General features: G+C 42.6%; 1 protein-coding gene across 2 annotated transcripts in view; it reads left to right on the plus strand.

Annotated features, from left to right (window-relative positions):
- The window catches only part of MAP2K1 (mitogen-activated protein kinase kinase 1), a 61,497-nt gene extending 45,887 nt beyond the window's left edge, over positions 1-15,610 (plus strand). For both annotated transcript variants that reach the window (XM_034783518.1, XM_034783519.1), the window contains 6 exons: positions 4,032-4,156; positions 8,493-8,700; positions 9,008-9,072; positions 12,005-12,066; positions 13,190-13,235; positions 14,656-15,610. In XM_034783518.1, coding sequence (XP_034639409.1) covers positions 4,032-4,156; positions 8,493-8,700; positions 9,008-9,072; positions 12,005-12,066; positions 13,190-13,235; positions 14,656-14,769 — 620 coding nt within the window. In that variant the 3' untranslated portion in view covers positions 14,770-15,610. The remainder of the gene's footprint in view (positions 1-4,031; positions 4,157-8,492; positions 8,701-9,007; positions 9,073-12,004; positions 12,067-13,189; positions 13,236-14,655) is intronic.
- The last annotated feature ends 1,829 nt before the right edge of the window (positions 15,611-17,439 follow it).

A 17,439-nucleotide genomic window follows, 5' to 3' on the forward strand; every position in this document is an offset into this window, starting at 1 on the left:
GTGGATTATTCAACACTGAAAATGTGTAAATCAAGATTGGATGGATATATTTTTAAAAGATCTGCTCTAGCTCAAACTTGAATCAACTCAGGGAAGTTCTATGGCCTGTGTTATACAGGAAGTCAGACTCGATGACCACAGTGGCTCCTTATGGCCTTGCTTATGAATCGCTCTACTTAGCACCCTCGTCTCTTCAGTGTTGTATATCCATCTTTCTGTCTTGAGAGGACTAGCTGGGAATGCTCAGCTCCGTTCCTCAGTTGTCTGGAGGGATTGATGTTAAGTGACATGCGACATGCCCTTTCACCTTCTCCAAGGGTTGAGTACATGGCTCCTGCAGCACACTCCGGCCAGCTCTCCTGTGTGATAGCACAGAGCCCGGGACTGATCTCCAGGGATTGTCCTTTCCCTCAGCGTCACAGCCAAATGCTTCCATTGCGAAGGGTGTTTTGACATGCTCGTTCCATTGGGGCAATATAAGTTGCGTTGGGAAAATACTGGCTGCAGAGAAGCCGCTTAAGAGTAACCTGTTTACAGAGGTTGCGGGTGGGGAGTGGGCAGTGGAGTTCCAATCATCATGTTCTCGTCCGAATCAGAAGCTTTAAGGAGACATTGAATATGCTCAAAGCATGGCAGGCTTTATTGCAAAGTCCAGGGTTTGCTGGGCTATTGTAAGAGCTACACTGTGATTATCAGAGCTGTCAGTAGAAAAACACATGCAAATTTAAGCCTTCAGAAACAAGCTGTATTCCAGGTAGTTCCCAGCACCAGAAGCACTGTTAGAAGTTCACTGACAACCGAACGCTGACATTTTAATTGTTTCCTTTGCCGTGAAAAGATGAAGATGGAATGTTTGTGCTGCTCAGCAAGCGCTGTCAAATGAGATGACGATAGGGTTTTCAAAATGTCGTCTGTGCCTGCATTACATACCACACTGGTGGGTACATGCATAAATATAGCTACTAGAAATACGGCATTCACCGTTCTTCCAGGGGCTTCTGTGGTGCATGAACGTTTGCACCCTCACCTGTCCCAACACAAGGCTAACCAGCCTTGTCTGAAAATCCTTGGGTAGCCAGGAGTTTTTATAACCTCGCACTGTTGGCCCCAAAGCGCTGGTCCGTGCCGACTATAGTTATCCTGCGTCAGGTTCCCAAAAAGAGGACACTGCTGGATGGGGGGAGGGTACAGTTGGGGAGTGCTGGAGGTGTGTGTGTGTGTGTGTACTGGAGAGGGGTACCTCAGGGTGCTGAGGGGTACCTGGGGCCTCACCCTTGAGGTGGGGGGCAGTGTTGCTCCCTGTCACGGTGGTAGGACGGCTGGCGCCGACTTGGGATGCAGCCACAGCCGTCAGTCAACACTTCCCTGTGGGGCTCTCCCCCTCCCCAGCGCTGGGAGCCTGGGCTCGGGTGGGCCGGATCCAGCAGCTGTGGCTGCAGGGGCGGGACCAGTCGGGGTGCAGAGATTGCTCGTTCTCAGCTGCAGTATCTGTTCTGCGAAAATTCCAGACATTGCCTCTTATTCGAAAAATCCGCCTGGACGGAGGGCGGAGGATCAAAAAAAGAGGCGATGTCCGGACATATGGTAACCCTGCTAATGAGTGGAATTTCAAGCTTAAAGATTTACTGCAGAGAGAGACCAGGGGCTGGATCCCTCCTACAGTCAGTGGGCAGTGACCTAGCTAAGGGGGAGGAAATCTCCGTTGTGTAGAATCCCCTTGGTGGTTCTGTTGCGGAGGTGGGGTTTACCCCCGCCTGGAATTTGCTGCAAATCTGGCCCTGAGCCTATGAAGGTCTCCCAGGATCTCTGCCTGCATTGATGCACTCTGCACATGCCGCCTGGCAGCAAGCTCCAGGGGAGTCGTGCTACCAAGGACTCCCCCAGGAGCTCTTCCCTCCCATAAAGGGGAAATCTGTGTTGCAAAAAAGGCTCCATGGCAAAGCAGTAGCTGTATTATCTTTCCTAGGCGACCTCCATGGGGCTAGGAATGGGATGCATCCCTGTGGAGATCTTCTTGGGGCCCTATGTAGCAGGGAGGGAGACTGAACTGTGAAGGCAGCTGAGCTCCTCTTCTCAGCACGAGGGGAGAGAGTCATGTGTGCAGCGTCCCCTCCATCTTGAGAACTTGGCCCCATGTTAGGTCAGTGTGTGGATTTGCTGTGACTTAAAGCTAGTGCTGAGTTCTGTGCAGTTACGCTGGATTGATGCTACTGTAGCTGAGCTCAAGGAGCTCTGCAAGGCATTGAAAAAGCACTTCTCGGTGTGCCTGGGCATCTCCAAGTGACCTCTTCTAAAGCGGAGATGCTTGGAACCAGAAACAGCAGCAAGAATTTTGAAAGGCAAATACCATTTCTGGTCTGTTTCTTTTAGAAGTAAAAAAAATCAATTACTTCTAAAAATATACCCTCCACCTCTGTTTCCTGGTCTGTACGTCTCTCTTCAAATCAAGTGTAACCTTTTACACAGAGCCCTCCCTGTTTTGGGGCGCTGTGTTAGCATCAGCTTTCCAAGATTACCCTGCTACGGACATGAACTGCGCACTGACTCCTTCGGGGATGTGTTGCAAGCTGCCTGGACTATGTTTTAGATAAATTCTGAACTAAAATATAGAAGAAAATGTGCTTGGGGTGGGAGCTGCTAAAACGTGCAGCAGCAGTGTATAAAACAGAAAAGATTCTGCTTCAAGCACGCCGGGCATACTGCGAAGCATCCAACTTCCTGAAAGCTATTTTAGGCTGTGTCTAATCTATCCATTTTAGGTATTTCCAGGGCCTCATCACCTGCTCTCTAAGTACTGTCTGCTTGCTAATGGCACGGAGTATTTTGTATCCAATTAAATTTCAATGTATAGAAAAGAATTTGTCAGCACAAATCGTTCCCCACCTACCTCTTGAGTAGTGCTTAGATTTGAGTGAGGAGACTATGGGAACTAACAAGGAGTTTCAGAGTAGCAGCCGTGTTAGTCTGTATCCGCAAAAAGAACAGGAGTACTTGTGGCACCTTAGAGACTAACAAATTTATTTGAGCATAAGCTTTCGTGGGCTACAGCCCACTTCTTCGGATGCATCCGATAAATGTGTTAGTCTCTAAGGTGTAACAAGGAGTTGCAGTCAGCGTGCTCTGGGGTCACAGATGCACAAACAGCAATTTTGAAAGTTCAATTCCTCCCTCAGTCCAAACCAATTCATAATCTTTTTTTTATATATATATTTTTTAAACTCATTGGTGGCATTCTTTGCAAATGTGGCTGCCTGTTTCATAAGCCCTGTAATTCATTGGTAATGACTCTGGGTAAGTAGTCAATTATATTGAGAAATTTCTTATACCTACAACAAAAAGATGAAAAGAAATGCTCCCAGCACTTTAGCATGCATAAGTAGTTGGTTATTAGTTGCCTAGTTACCAAAGACCTGCATTAGGGTTCCATTTAGAGAAGTAGTGCTGAATGTAAAATCTCAACCAGTTTTCTTCCATCTCAGGTAAACTTGATCTCAAACTAAACAAACATTTAATTTAATGCAGTGTTTCAGTATCAGAATTGTTCTCAGTTTAAAATAGCCCATTTACTTTGAGTTTATTTGCTAAAGATAAGAAATTGCTTTTTTACACACACAAATATTTTTATCAGTTTGGGATGATAGGACACATGGTTGCATTTCATTTAATGATCCGGTAAACTAAAATGTATAGATTATTAATTATTTTTTATTGAATATAGCTTGGCACAAAAAAAAGCCATCAAACTGGAGTTAAGTTTAAAAGTACGTTAGCATGTCTGAGACCCGAATGTGAAAGTCCTTACAAGAATGTTGTAGACACTACAAAACATACACTGGAAAAACAGGAAATTCTGAATGAAATTTAAACTTAAACACAAACCTTTTGTACCTTCCAGGGAGAGGAAGGGAATCAGGTTGGAAGTTAAAAGGAGAACAAAGGGAGGCACATGGTTACTCCCACCTTTCATGTTACTTTCATTGTCAAATATTCCCATTTTATATTTCTCTCTCATCCATTCATTTTTTTTCCAGATGTTAAACCATCTAACATTTTGGTAAACTCTAGAGGTGAAATCAAGCTTTGTGATTTTGGTGTCAGTGGACAACTGATAGATTCAATGGCAAACTCGTTTGTTGGGACACGGTCCTACATGTCTGTAAGTACAGCTCTTTTAGCTTTGAGTTTACTATGCATTGTGGTATAGTTTTTGGTGAAATCACGACTGCCGTCACTACAGTTTATTTACAATTATTACTCACTGCCTCACTGAAGTATTCAAGTATCACATCAAAGTTCAAAAATGGATTTGTTGCAATGCGTGACTTATGACTTGGAGTCTTCTAACATTGCAAAAGAGATGCTGATGCATCTGCATTGCAAAATCCAATCAGCTAATGCATTGGGGTTTTGTGTACATGCATCTCCAAAAAAAAAAAGCGTATAGAGTTTGTTCTTCTTATACAAGTCTTTTTCCCTATCCCACCCCCCAAAATTTCTCACAGTTGCTACAATTGCGAGGCTAGGCAAGATGCTGTCTACACAAGTGCTTCTACCATTGCTATCGTAGGGTGAGTTATAGTAACAGGGGGAAAAGGTTCATGTAGACAAGGCTTAGTGCAGGGGTGGGCAAACTACAGCCTGCGAGCCGGATCTAGCCCGCAGCGCCACCGGCACCACATCCCTGCGGCCCACGGGCAGGGGGGCAGAGGGCTCCATCAGTTGCCCTTGCCTCCAGGCACTGCCCTCCGCAGTTCACATTAGCTGGGAATGGGGAACCGCGACCAATGGGCACCTCGGGGGAGGTACCTGGAGGCGAGGCAAGGGCAGTGCACGCAGAGCCCTCCACCCACCTCCCCCAGGGGCCACAGCGCTTCCGGGAGCGGCGCGGCGTGGGGCCAGGGAAGGCATGCAGGGAGCCTGCCCTGGCCCCAGTGCGCGCTGCTGCCACCCTGGAGCCGCTTGAGGTAAGCGGTGCCAGGCTGGAGCCCGAACCCCTGCTGTACCCCACCCCCCAACTCCCTGCCCTAAGCCCCCTGCCTGCACTTCACAATCCTCCTGCACCCCAACTCCCTGCCCTGATCCCCCTTGTACACCCTGCACCCCAACCCCCTGCCCTAAGCCCTCTGCCACATCCCGCACCCCTCCTCTGCCGTGATCCCTTACCCTTAACCCCTTCCTGCATACCGCACTCCCTCCCGCACCCTAACCCCCCCCCCCCGCCCCGCCTATAATTTTCCCCCCCCGATGTGGCCCCCGGCCCCAAAAATTTGCCCACCCCCGGCTTAGTGGCTAGTGTGGGACTACCTTAGTGGGTGTTCTCTTTTGAAAACTAGTATTCAGGAATAATGTGCTATTTAAAGAAGCACTGTGTATCATGTGGCAACCAGCACGAACATGAATTGTGGATCTTTCACTCTAATGTATGATGGTATTTGTCAATTTAATGCAGATTCTATTAACTCATAAAGCTGGGGCTTTCAGAGTTTCTTCTGTAGCTATGAAATTGAGGCTGGACCTAAAAAAAAGAGGGAGGGGGGGAAGGTATACTGCTCATTCTACTCAGAATGGATCCTGCTTTTCAGGATGCTATCTTCTCCATTTGTCATCTGAGGTGGGTGTCAGGTTAGAAGTGAACCAGCAATTTATGTTGCAAACTTGAGATTTGTGGGTGCTGTTAAACAGCAAAAAATTGTCACAGCTCCTCACTTTTTGCCCTGGGTGCTGGTGTTTTTGTTTTTATTTTTCTTCTGATCAGGAACACTTGAGGAACAAAGTGTCGCATAGCTTCAATTTCCGCTGACATGTCACTTCCACAGGTTGAAGGTCTAGCTTGGTCCCACGGCATTGTATTTCAAAGATCAAATCATGGTGGTGAATCTGCTTGTTCTCTGTAGTAGTTCATTCTTTTGCAGGCAATTACTGATATTGCACAGTGTCTCTCTTGGCACTGTGTTTCAAACTATGGGCGAAAAGGCTTTGCTGGACCATGATCATTTTGCAGGCAACACCTGATTTTTGATGTCTCAATACAGCGAGATTAACTTGGAGCTATTTTCTATCTCCTGTCCGCTACACGCCGTTCTGATGCACTTAGTGCCATAAAGGTCATTTTCATGGCTGCTGCCTGCTACGTCTCATTCATTCACTTTTGTTTTTCATCTAATACTCCAGCAAACTCTAGAATTTATCCCCCTTTGGATAGTTATTCTAAAAGGGCTTTGGCTCCAGCTCAGGTGGGACATTGGAGAAGGTCTAAGTATGAACTCGCAGAAATAGTATGTGGTTAATAAAATACCAATTACACTTGTCATAGTGGTTCAAAGTTGTCATTGGTTAAAGGGTTTAATGGCTATAGACCACTGACATCCGATAGGAATATGTATGAGGCTGTTAACTCAGTTTTCAAGGTATGAGTGCCTAAATGTGTGCATTCAAGTCTTTGCTCTTCTGGAGAACATGAGGCTCAATAAAGAGGTGGGAAAAGGGCAAGATGAAGTTTTGTATTGAGCCTTCTCAAAGAAAAACGTATATGGGAACCATGTGGATTAATTTTATATACTAAAACTACAAGAGGGAGAGTGTTTTCAGTCTTTACCACTGGTTTGGGGGTGCTTTTTTTGCCACATAATACTAATAAAGCAAGTGCAGTAACTGACTGTATATTCCAGTCTGTGTTTTGCACTTTATACACTGCTCTCATGGACATCTTGAGAACCTTTTCAAGTGATTTTTGTTGGAATGGCTGGACTAGTTAGTGTGACTGTACCTGAAATACATGTTTCATTTCCCCAATGTGTGATTCAATTTAAAAAACAAAACCATATTTTTAGTTGAAGACGTGCCATCTGTTAGAGAGGCTCCTACCTACATACTTCCCACTTGCTGAAAGGGTAGGTTGGCATGAGTGTGTATACCATGTATATTGCATTTTTTAATCTTTACATGAGATTTTTTTTCTCTTTGTCCCTTCTGTGCTCTAAGCTTTCCTAGGCAGAACACCATCCCAATAACATTACATTTCAACATCTGAATGGTTTTGAATGTGCCCATCCCACATGGAAACTATTTGAAATATTTTCCTACATTGTTTTCACACTTGTCAATAAAGCACTCCAGGAAACCTACACACTACATTTTACAAGCAGAACATATGTTTGAATAGGACAGACTCTCATTTTTGAAAAACCTTTCACATAATTTAAATCTGTTTTCTTCAGAAGTAAATTAAGTATTTTGAAAAAGAAACATCTGAAATTGGAGTTTATTGTTGCGTAATAAGTACATTCTCCACAGTGATAAGTTTTTCCTTTTATTTAAAAAAAAACTTAGTTGAGTCATTGAAATTATATAAGAACAAATATTTTTAAATAATATTTTAATATTCATGACCAAATGCTAACTGTTTGCCTATTCCATTAACTACAGGAGCTGTGGTACATATTTCACCTCTCCTGAGTCATGCTATACAGCCCACAGTTGGCAAATTACGCCTTTGAAATACAGTAAATAGATACGCACCAATGTGTTCAAGCCCCAGTTTCATTGTGTCACAGGAAAGTTGGCATTTTAAGGGGTTCAGGGTCCAGCTTCTGTTCTGTGCCTAGTTTCTGCCCACAGCAGAGGCATTCTGGGACTGGGTATGGGAACTGTGGGCTATGCAACAGTGCAATGGAAAGCCAAGTGGAATTTAAGGCTTTTGCAAAATGCACTACTGCACAGTCTACAGTTTCCGTGTGCCCTGGAGAGCTAAGGCAGGGGGGGTAATATCTTTTATTGGACCAATTTCTGTTAGTGATAGAGACAAGCTTTTGAGCTTACACAGAGCTCTTCTTCAGGCTTGGAGAGCTGTCTGTCTCAGATTGCCTGTCTTCCGGACAGAAATCTGATGTAGGTAGAGGCTGGACCTTAAACCTCCTTAAAAGGCCAGCTTGCCTTGTGACATTTAGAAAATCTTTAAAATTTTCCCCTTTCTTTCTTTCTTTCTTTCTTGAGGAAAGGGGTGAATCCTTGATTGCCCCAAAATAACTTTGATTTTCTTATTTTTTCAATTTACATGTGAGTTCTAGCAATGAATTCTATTGCAACACTAAGATACTAGCTCAAACACTAGTATTTTCTTTTGCAAAAAGTAGTAAATCACCATTAACAAAATGTTTTAAACACTTCATTAAAGGTAAATTTCTATAAATTTAACTGAATTGGGTATCTGAGTTGTGCTACTGACTGATTCAATTCAATGTTTATTTTTAAATTGTGATGAAATTGTAATGATGGTCTTTAATTGTTAAAGATCAAAGTACCTGAGGTTTATGGAAGAGTTCGGATTCCAGACACTTTTAAAAAGTCAGTTATGGACTCCTTGACTGCCATAATGATTTTTTAAAAAGCCATATTCATATGCTCAAGTGTTTATTTTATCCATCACTCTTTCCAGGTTATTGCAGTGTGTGATTTTCTTACCTCTTACAATGTTTTGGCTTTTCTTTTCATAGCCGGAACGACTCCAAGGTACTCATTATTCAGTACAGTCAGACATCTGGAGTATGGGATTGTCACTGGTAGAAATGGCCATTGGCAGATACCCAATTCCCCCTCCTGATTCCAAGGAGTTGGAGCTGATGTTTGGCTGCCCTGTGGAGGGAGACTCTCCAGTTTCTGAGACTTCACCCAGGCAAAGAACACCTGGCCGACCAATGAGCTGTAAGTGACTGATGCAGTGTAACATGTGAAAGCTGGATGGGTTTGATGGGAAGAATACATAGCCCAAAGGTGGGGCTGGGGGAGGGGGAGGAGAAGAGGGAAAGCCAGATTCATGCTGTCTCCTTCCAGCTTCATGGAGATCCCAGAAACAAGCTATTAGAACTTTGCTGCCTTTGTCAAACAGACCTGTGCCTGTACCCTTCTCCAATGGGACAGTGTGTTTGGAAGAGCAAAACCGTAGTATTGTCAGACTGAATGTATTTCTACCTTATTTTACAAACAGTTAATATATATCATCCATTTGTAGCCTATGGACCAGACAGCAGGCCTCCAATGGCAATCTTTGAACTTCTGGACTACATCGTCAATGAGGTAAACAGCTGTTTACATCTATCAGAACTCCCTTTTAAACTGTTAATTCAAGATTTTGGGGTCCATTTTTTTTAAGTGTATATTGTAAACCAAGCATCTTAGCTCTCTTTACAAACACAGTGGACCAAACTCATCCCTGGTGCAAATGCACTGGCTTGAATGAAGTTATTAGAGCCCTGTGCGGATACAAAATTTGTATCCCCATCCGATCCACAATCTGCAAAAATGGTCTGCGGATATAAAGCTGATATCCATGGATTTGCAGGGCTCTAGAAGTTACACCTGGGATAAATTTGGCGTAATCTATTGCAACCGAAGATCAGGCTTTAAATAGGTCTGTGGCTTTCCAATGACACATGTGGTTAGGAGAGAGGATGGCAAAGAGTAATATCAAGTGCCTGTATAACTATCCCTGTGTTTGTTTTACCGCTATAATTGTCTCTGAATTCCCCAACTACAGCTAAACTCTCATAATTCCAGTGCTTGTGTCTTTATTGCATCTTCTTCTATGTGCTGGCAAGGGCTGACCTGCCATAAAGAACAAGAGAAATCCCAGTACCAAGGGATCAACAAACTACTAACTACCAAAGTCAAAGAAATTAAATACGATTACTGGTGATTCATGTATAGGCATTTCTAGGACACTCATAATTACCAGTCAGCATTGATGTTTGGTTCTCCTTGGGTTCTAGATTTTACCTGGGTTACTGTTATGCTACTGCAGGGGTTCTCAAACTGGGGGGTCGGGACCCCTCAGGAGGTCACGAGGTTATTACATGGGGGGTCGCGAGCTGTCAGCCTCCACCCCAAACCCCGCTTTGCCTCCAGCATTTATAATGGTGTTAAACATATAAAAATGTGTTTTTAATTTATAAGGGGGGGGGGTCGCACTCAGAGGCTTGCTGTGTGAAAGGGGTCCCCAGTACAAACGTTTGAGAACCACTGTGCTACCACATCCATTTCTAAAAGACAGAACTCCTCTCCTGCTCTTATTTCAGAGAGCTTTACAATACCTCTCCTGGGGTCAGTCGAGCAGACGTAACACTGGGTGTCATTGCAGAATCTTGTGCTTTGGACTGAAAATGAGGATGTTAAAACATCAAGGCTGATATTTCGCTTCAGCTCTTATTCCTAGCTGCATTGAGTCTTCAGACACTGGGATAGAGAGTGGCATTCTTATGGATACAAATGAACGCGTGTGCACGCGCACACTTGCATTTTCATCCTCCTCGCATATAAAATGCTTTGTCTTTTATAAGCATTTACTGATGTTTCATGTTTGTAATCCATTAGCTATATATATAAAAAGTTTCAAAATCTGACTTGCTGCCAAGCCCATGGCCCCTGCATGAGTGCACATGCATTGCCATGGAAACACTAAGTATATGTTTTCATTCTTGAAATACAGCTGGTTTTGCCGTACTTAATACGTTAAAGCCCTGACTGTGCAAACACTTACACTAGTGAGTAACTTAATGCACAGGAGTAGCCCTATTGAACTCAATGGGCCTACTCTTATGCACAGTTACTCACATGTGTAAGGGTGTAGATTTAACTCTAATCCAGTAGTTAACAACATGGAGGAGAAGGCAGTGTCTACTACCCACCTTTACATAAAATAACTCTTATCTTACCAAAATGCTTGGATTTGTGCTAAAGATTTTTAATTCAGAATCTGCCTGTACTAATTCCCTGTGGCAGGATATTTAAATTAGGCTAGAAATGTTATGCAAATAAAGATACGTAAATGGCCTCTCCTCCCACCCCCACTGGAGGATGGCGATAGATACAAATCGAATTAGACCGTACATACTTGCTGTAAGGCTGCTTGAAGCCCTTGTTGTTGGCAGCTATACATAGAAACATTAATGTGAGCTGTGCATGGTGCTTACCAGCATCTGGGTCTGTCATCGGCAGGTAAAACTCCCAGAGAAGGGAACTGCGGTGAGGAGCCTATAGCTAACATGGCGACATTACAGTGTTCATTTGTAACTTTTTAAAAACAGTCTCTTCCTTCTGTTTAGTAATGCAGGTGGGAGTGCTTTCTTCTTTTAATAAAGACGCTCAGTAAGTTAAGATTGGACTATGGCATTGAATCACTGCCTATCATTAGGGACAGCTGGGAGTAGCCCCACCCTAGCGAGAGACTCAGGAAGCCTCTGGTTAAATGTGTCACATGGACTCATCCTAGGCAGGGTTAGAAAACACAGAACTTAAAACGGCAGCATCTTGTCTACCTGAGCGCTCCTTTTTTGGCTGCCATCGGCGGAGCTGTACCAGCTGTGGCAACAGCAGGAAACGTGAGGGAAGAATCCTAGTGTAAGCAGAAGCAACTTGCATTCCCTTCTGCAGCCAGCCAGTTCTGCTGGCCATTGTGGACTTGGGGCAGAGCTTTGGCCCCATCTCCTTTGCAGAGACTAGTGCATGAAGCAACACTAGCCCTCAGAGTTCATGGATTCACAGAGCACAATGACTCCACTGTACTGGGTCACAAAGTGGAGAAGCTCTTTTCCTCTTTGCCTGGGCTCTCACAGGAGGTGGGGAAAACATCTCTAAACGTTCAAATGGAGAATGTCCAGTTTGTATAATAGGCAATATGGTAACATTTCCCCTTAGGCCAGCTGTCCCCGGAGTACCTATAGTTCAGCCATTGCTAATGATATTCCAAAAATTGGCCAGTGTTTGATTGTAAAGTGTAGTAGGATAGTAGGTTTCCTCTCTGAAATCACGTGTCAGCGTATCTAATCTCCACTGGTCTGAAAGCCAGAGTCATCTTGTCCTTGCTCCAACGCCTCAGCCATAGTGTTGCTGTTACACCACTGGGCCCAACAAGCTATATACAGACTTAGAACACAAAAATAATCAACTCCTTGAGATGTAAGAGCATCACTCCATTCCTTTTGCTTTAATCTACCATTGATTTCATTTCTAGCCTCCTCCAAAATTGCCCAGTGGTGTTTTCAGTCCTGAATTTCAAGATTTTGTGAACAAATGGTGAGTGTTTTATGAGGTGGTGAAGCTTCCAGGGGACCATATGTGGGACATCAGTTTTGCTTTTAGTCAGAAAAATGTATGTGCTTTAAAAGGATCCCAAAGCTAAGAGATTAGTTCTTTCTTCAAATGTGAATGCTGCTACTTTGTGGAGCTGTGAACAAATGTTTTCACGTAGTCAGGACTCAGTGGTCTTTATGTAATGTCAACTGCAAAAGGGAATACAGTACAAACTTGGGGCCTGATCCTGTAAACTCTTACTGCTTACAGCCATAAATAATCCTATTGAAGGCTTGCAGGTTAGGAAGCGCTCTACCCAGCAGGTAGGGGTGCAGAATCAGGTACTGAATCATCCACACTTTTAGTACTTGGTCCTATCTCCCCACGGTGATTATTTACACTAGAACTTTCCCCAGTTATGCAAAACTTGTGTACCCATGTAGGCACGCCAATGATCAAACTTGTAGTGAACTGGGTGTTTTCTGTATGGATTCATTTCCTGTGGAAACTTTACACCTGAAAAATTACGTTTAATTTTTAACATATTTAACAAACCCAAAATCTTATTTCTTGGGGCTGAGGTGTCTTGACTAACTGGAGCTGCAGCATTTTCAGCTCCCAAGGGGAATAGGGGACATTCACAAAACACACAGTCCCACCAGCCCCTTCCAGCTGGGAGGCTCAAAAGGGGTCCCGTCCCCCCCCCTTGCTCCTTCTCAGTCAGAAGGAGGATGTTGGGGGAAGGGATTTTCAGGCCTGGAAACATCCATATTTTGCAGACTGAAAATTCAGTTTAACACAGGAATCCTTGCCAGCTGGGTTCCTGTCATGTATTCCTGCCCCCACAAGAACACACATACAGCACAACAACCAGGATAATTTCATATATGAAGTTGCAGCCTAGAGTGAATTTTACTACCCATTTATGAACACCTAAAAAACGGTAATTGCTTAGACCCTTAAATGTATATAGTAATGCACTATAATGCTTAGAGGTGCAGTAAGAAAAACTTAGCTAGGACACTGAAAAATTGTTCAGCACAACCTGCTGGTAAAGCGTGTCCTTGACAAGAGAAAATTACTCTATACTTTTGACATTTTCTATTAACTTTTTATGTTTTCCTAGCTTAATAAAAAATCCAGCCGAGAGAGCAGATTTGAAGCAACTCATGGTGAGTAAAAGCTCTTTGCTCAGTTATTAAGAGATTCTGGTCCGTATTAGATAACCCAGTACTGTAGCTCTATGCGGTTTGGTCCGTCAGAAGAGCCCAGGTAGAATTCTCAGCTCACCTAAGCTAAGAGGAAGGCAAAGATTGGTGTAAGCCATCTCTTCACTTGTTGCGACCCTGTGGCCAGCAGGGCACCAAACTGGCTCCTAGCACAAGTTAGTTTGAACAGTCTCCTAGGGAAAATTCTGCCAGCCTGGGATTGGTGGATGGCATCCGGCTCCAGCTCTATTCCTTCCTGCCCCAAGAACAGCCCCCCCACCTCCTCGGCCAGGAAGAGTTGACACAAAAGGTGGCTATTTCAGGATTCTCCCACACTGCAAGAATCCTCAGCTACCCTGTAAAGGCAGCTTTAAGGTCACTGCACTATTCTAGTGGATCACTGCGACCTTAGCAGGACTGAGAATCTAGCTAGCTGTTTTAGGTCCTTAATTTGTGTGATGATCGGTCACTTTTTTTAAAACTAGTACCTTAATAAAAACATTTTTCTGATATTTGTTAATTACAAAGAGGACAGATTATTTACCTCTTAAACTTCCCTTTCACTATTTAAATGAGCTGCAAACAGAATGGTCTTTGCTTTAATTTAGTGATTAAATTAATAAAATATATTGGTTATCTTCAGAGGAAGAGACAGTAAGTGCATGTTCCTTTATTGTGGCTGGTCATTATCTGCTGGAACATCTTGGACTGTTTTGGGGGAACATACAGCTTTCCTTTACTGTCAGAGTATTTTTAGAAGAGCTTACATGGATGTAGCGAATTTGCAGCACATGGTCCCTAATCCTGCAAGTTACTCTGCTTGGGCAGACTCCATTCACTTTATGCAAAGTAACTTGCAAGATCAGGGCCTCAGTCTGCAGCAGAAAGGGAAGATGAATTAAGACTGCCTCTCTCCCAACCGTAAATCATGGATGTGAAGAGGTAACCAGATAATTTCCACCACTTAATAGAGCAGAAATGTAACACTATATATTAAGGCATAATACTTAGTGCATTGTATGACTTTACCTATCTTCGATAATTGTGACTCCAATGTACTGTATACTAAGGTGATTGTCTTTGTAACCAAACACTATATATATGTCGCATGACAGTTGGAGTTCCTCAGGAATGTTTTGCAACACATATTGCTTCATTATACTAGTGTAGAAGACCTGAAAAATGAAATGAACTAATCAGTTCTAATCAGATCATGTTGAGTACAATGCAAAATAAAAGGACAAACAACATGACTGGTGAAAGTAAATTAGATTTTAAAAGTTTAATTTCCATGTTAATTATTTTTAACATGTTTAATTGTTTTAATGTGTCCCATTATCTTGTTCTTTAGCTCATTCTCTTTCCTTCTGTCTCTTTATTATAGATTCATGTTTTCATTAAGAGATCTGAAGCTGAGGAAGTGGATTTTGCAGGATGGCTTTGTTCAACTATAGGCCTCAACCAGCCTAGTACACCCACGCATGCTGCTGGAATTTGAATATTGACAGCAAATCTTGTACTGTACATCTGTTAAAACAAGGCTATTTTGGTCTCATTTCTCAAGCTTGTATCTGTTCAAATATGTATTTCACCTCTTAAGGAAGGAAGTCTGTTCTAGCATGTGCCAAATCCTGTTTGTTTTAAATTTTTGTCCTAAATTAATTGGTGGTGTATTGGATTACTTTTACTGACCAAAATGTTTGAGATGTTGAAATTATAGTGCTTGCTGATTAAGTGAACTTGGATATTTTTTGTAATGGAAATCTCACTGGGGGTACTTAGTCCCAGATTGTTTGAGCTCTATCAGGATTCCTTGTAAGTTGGTGGTACTGTACTTCAATCATGCTTATCTAGTCTCCCATACAAGGTTGTTAGAGATCCTCCTAAACAATATTTGTCAAGCATGCTTTCGCTGTTATCAAAATGTGCATCTCAAAGTTAGTCATAATGGTTCTGATCTTGCTTTTGTGTAGAGAACTCTTGCCCGTTTAACTGGGAAGAGTCCTGTATTGCCATGAAACACAAGGCATCATGACTACTTTTAGACTTCTGTTTATATTTCTATTTATTTTTAAATGTACTGTCATACTTGGGATTGTTTAGTAGTATGTCTCCTTTAATTGGTATTTTTTAAAAAGTAGCTTTTTTTGAATGTCCTATAGACTCAAGAGCTAAAAGTGCATCAGACTTGCTTCCTTTTAACCCAACTAAAGAAGACTTATGACAACTGTGTGTATAGTGTCTAAAATGTATGAAAATCCTTTTTATTACTTATTCTTTCAGATGGTTAGTAGTTTAATCTCTTATACTAATAAATATATTATCAAGTAACTTCTTTAGAGGACGGGTATTTTTAAATTCTTCAGTGTAAGTTGGGAATAATTGGAATTTAACTGACAGAGCACACAGCTTTGTTGTAGAGTGGGTGCACACATAAAATGAAACAGCTGTTTAAATATCTTCAGGAAATAAGCACCTGTTTGATACTATTGTGTTACATAAACCCCTTCCAATTAAGATAAGCGCACATAGGCTTTTCTCCTCACTTTTCACTGTCTCACGTTGAAGTAAACTGGAATCCAGTCCTCTCTTTTTCCAACATACATAGTGCACTCACCTGGGTCAACTTGAAAAAGGAGTTCAATCCTAGCGTCTCTAACAGCATCACATACCCTATTTCTGAACACAGCACTCTTTTCTTACACAGTAGGTAGCGGCTCAGGCCTTCAGTTTACATTTTGTCTCTAGCCCTCTGCTGAAACCTTTGCCTATGTTGTGGTGCCAATGTGCACCGTAAGAAGTGTTGTTTACTCCATAACAAGAACTAAGGGTGACTAAATGACATTAGTAGGCAGCAAGTTTAAAACAAACAAATATTTCTTCACACAACACTCAGTCAACCTGTGGCACTCTTTGCCTGATGTTGTGAAGGCTAAGACTGTAACAGGGTTCAAAAAATAACTAGATAAATTCATGCAGGATAGGTCCATCAATGGTTATTAGCCAGGATGGATAGTGATGGTGTCCCTAGCCTCTGTTTGCCAGAAACTCGGAATGGATCACTTGATGATTACTTGTTCTGTTATTCCCTCAGAAGCATCTGGCATTGGCCACTGGCAGATAGGATACTGGGCTAGATGGACCATTGGTCTGAGCCAGTATGGCTGTTCTTATAATCACATGTTCCTCTTGCTGCAGTTTGCACCTGCTGTGTGAAATCAGATGCTGGTTCAATTGTAGCATCTGGTAGGTAGGCAGTATCCCCTCTAATTCTGCCTGCTCCTGTGGGAGATAAGGGACTTTGTTTCTGCCCTTCTTTAGCCGGTGTGGTCAGGTGCTATTTTGCAAGTGTTGTCCAACAGTCTGATGTGTACCTTAACCCTGTATTGTATACACTTTACTGACCTCTCCCAAGTTATGTAGCACGAACCCTGCATATGTGAGACTAGTGTGAGAAATACTATCTTGTGTAAACAAGCACAGACTCGCTAACTGAATCACCAGAAAACAAAACAAATAATGGACATTTGAGGGAACCATTTCCCATTGTCAACTGGGTTTCTTGTTAAGAAGCCAGTTTTGACTGCTAAAAGCTTAAAGCAGTCCCTACCCCATTGTTTTGTGAGGGTTGTTGCATGTTTAATATTTGCTCAGCTGTTTTAAAAGTGTCCTTTTTCCAGAGGAAACTGTGTAGCCCTTTCTATTAACCTCTGGTGCTATGCAGTGAGAGAGCAAAAACCCCCATTGGGAAATCTTATGAGAACAGACTGTTGATTTCTAGAGCTTTCTGGTTCCAGCTGGGCCAAAAACACTCAAGACAGCCTTTCTTGTGGTAATCACACATTCTGTCTCTGCAGCAACACAGAAGTGCAGAGGCAGGTGAATTTAAAGATCACCCACACTTACAAACATTTGAGAGAGGTTTGTTAAGAGGAATGGGAAAAGATCTGGATCACTCTTTACCTTATCTGAACCTGTTTGGCCATCTGGACTCTGTTATAATCAAGGAATGATGGGGATAGAATAGGTATAAGATCAGTAATAACTTTCCCTGGAAGCAGTTTTAAGAACAGCATACAGTCTTTCAAATTAATTGGACCTTTAAAAAATACATTGAAAAGTAGAAAACCTTTTGCGGTATACAAGACATACTATGCTTAGGCTTGGA

This window comes from Trachemys scripta, chromosome 10 (assembly GCF_013100865.1).
Source record: "Trachemys scripta elegans isolate TJP31775 chromosome 10, CAS_Tse_1.0, whole genome shotgun sequence".
Lineage (NCBI taxonomy): Eukaryota > Metazoa > Chordata > Testudines > Emydidae > Trachemys > Trachemys scripta.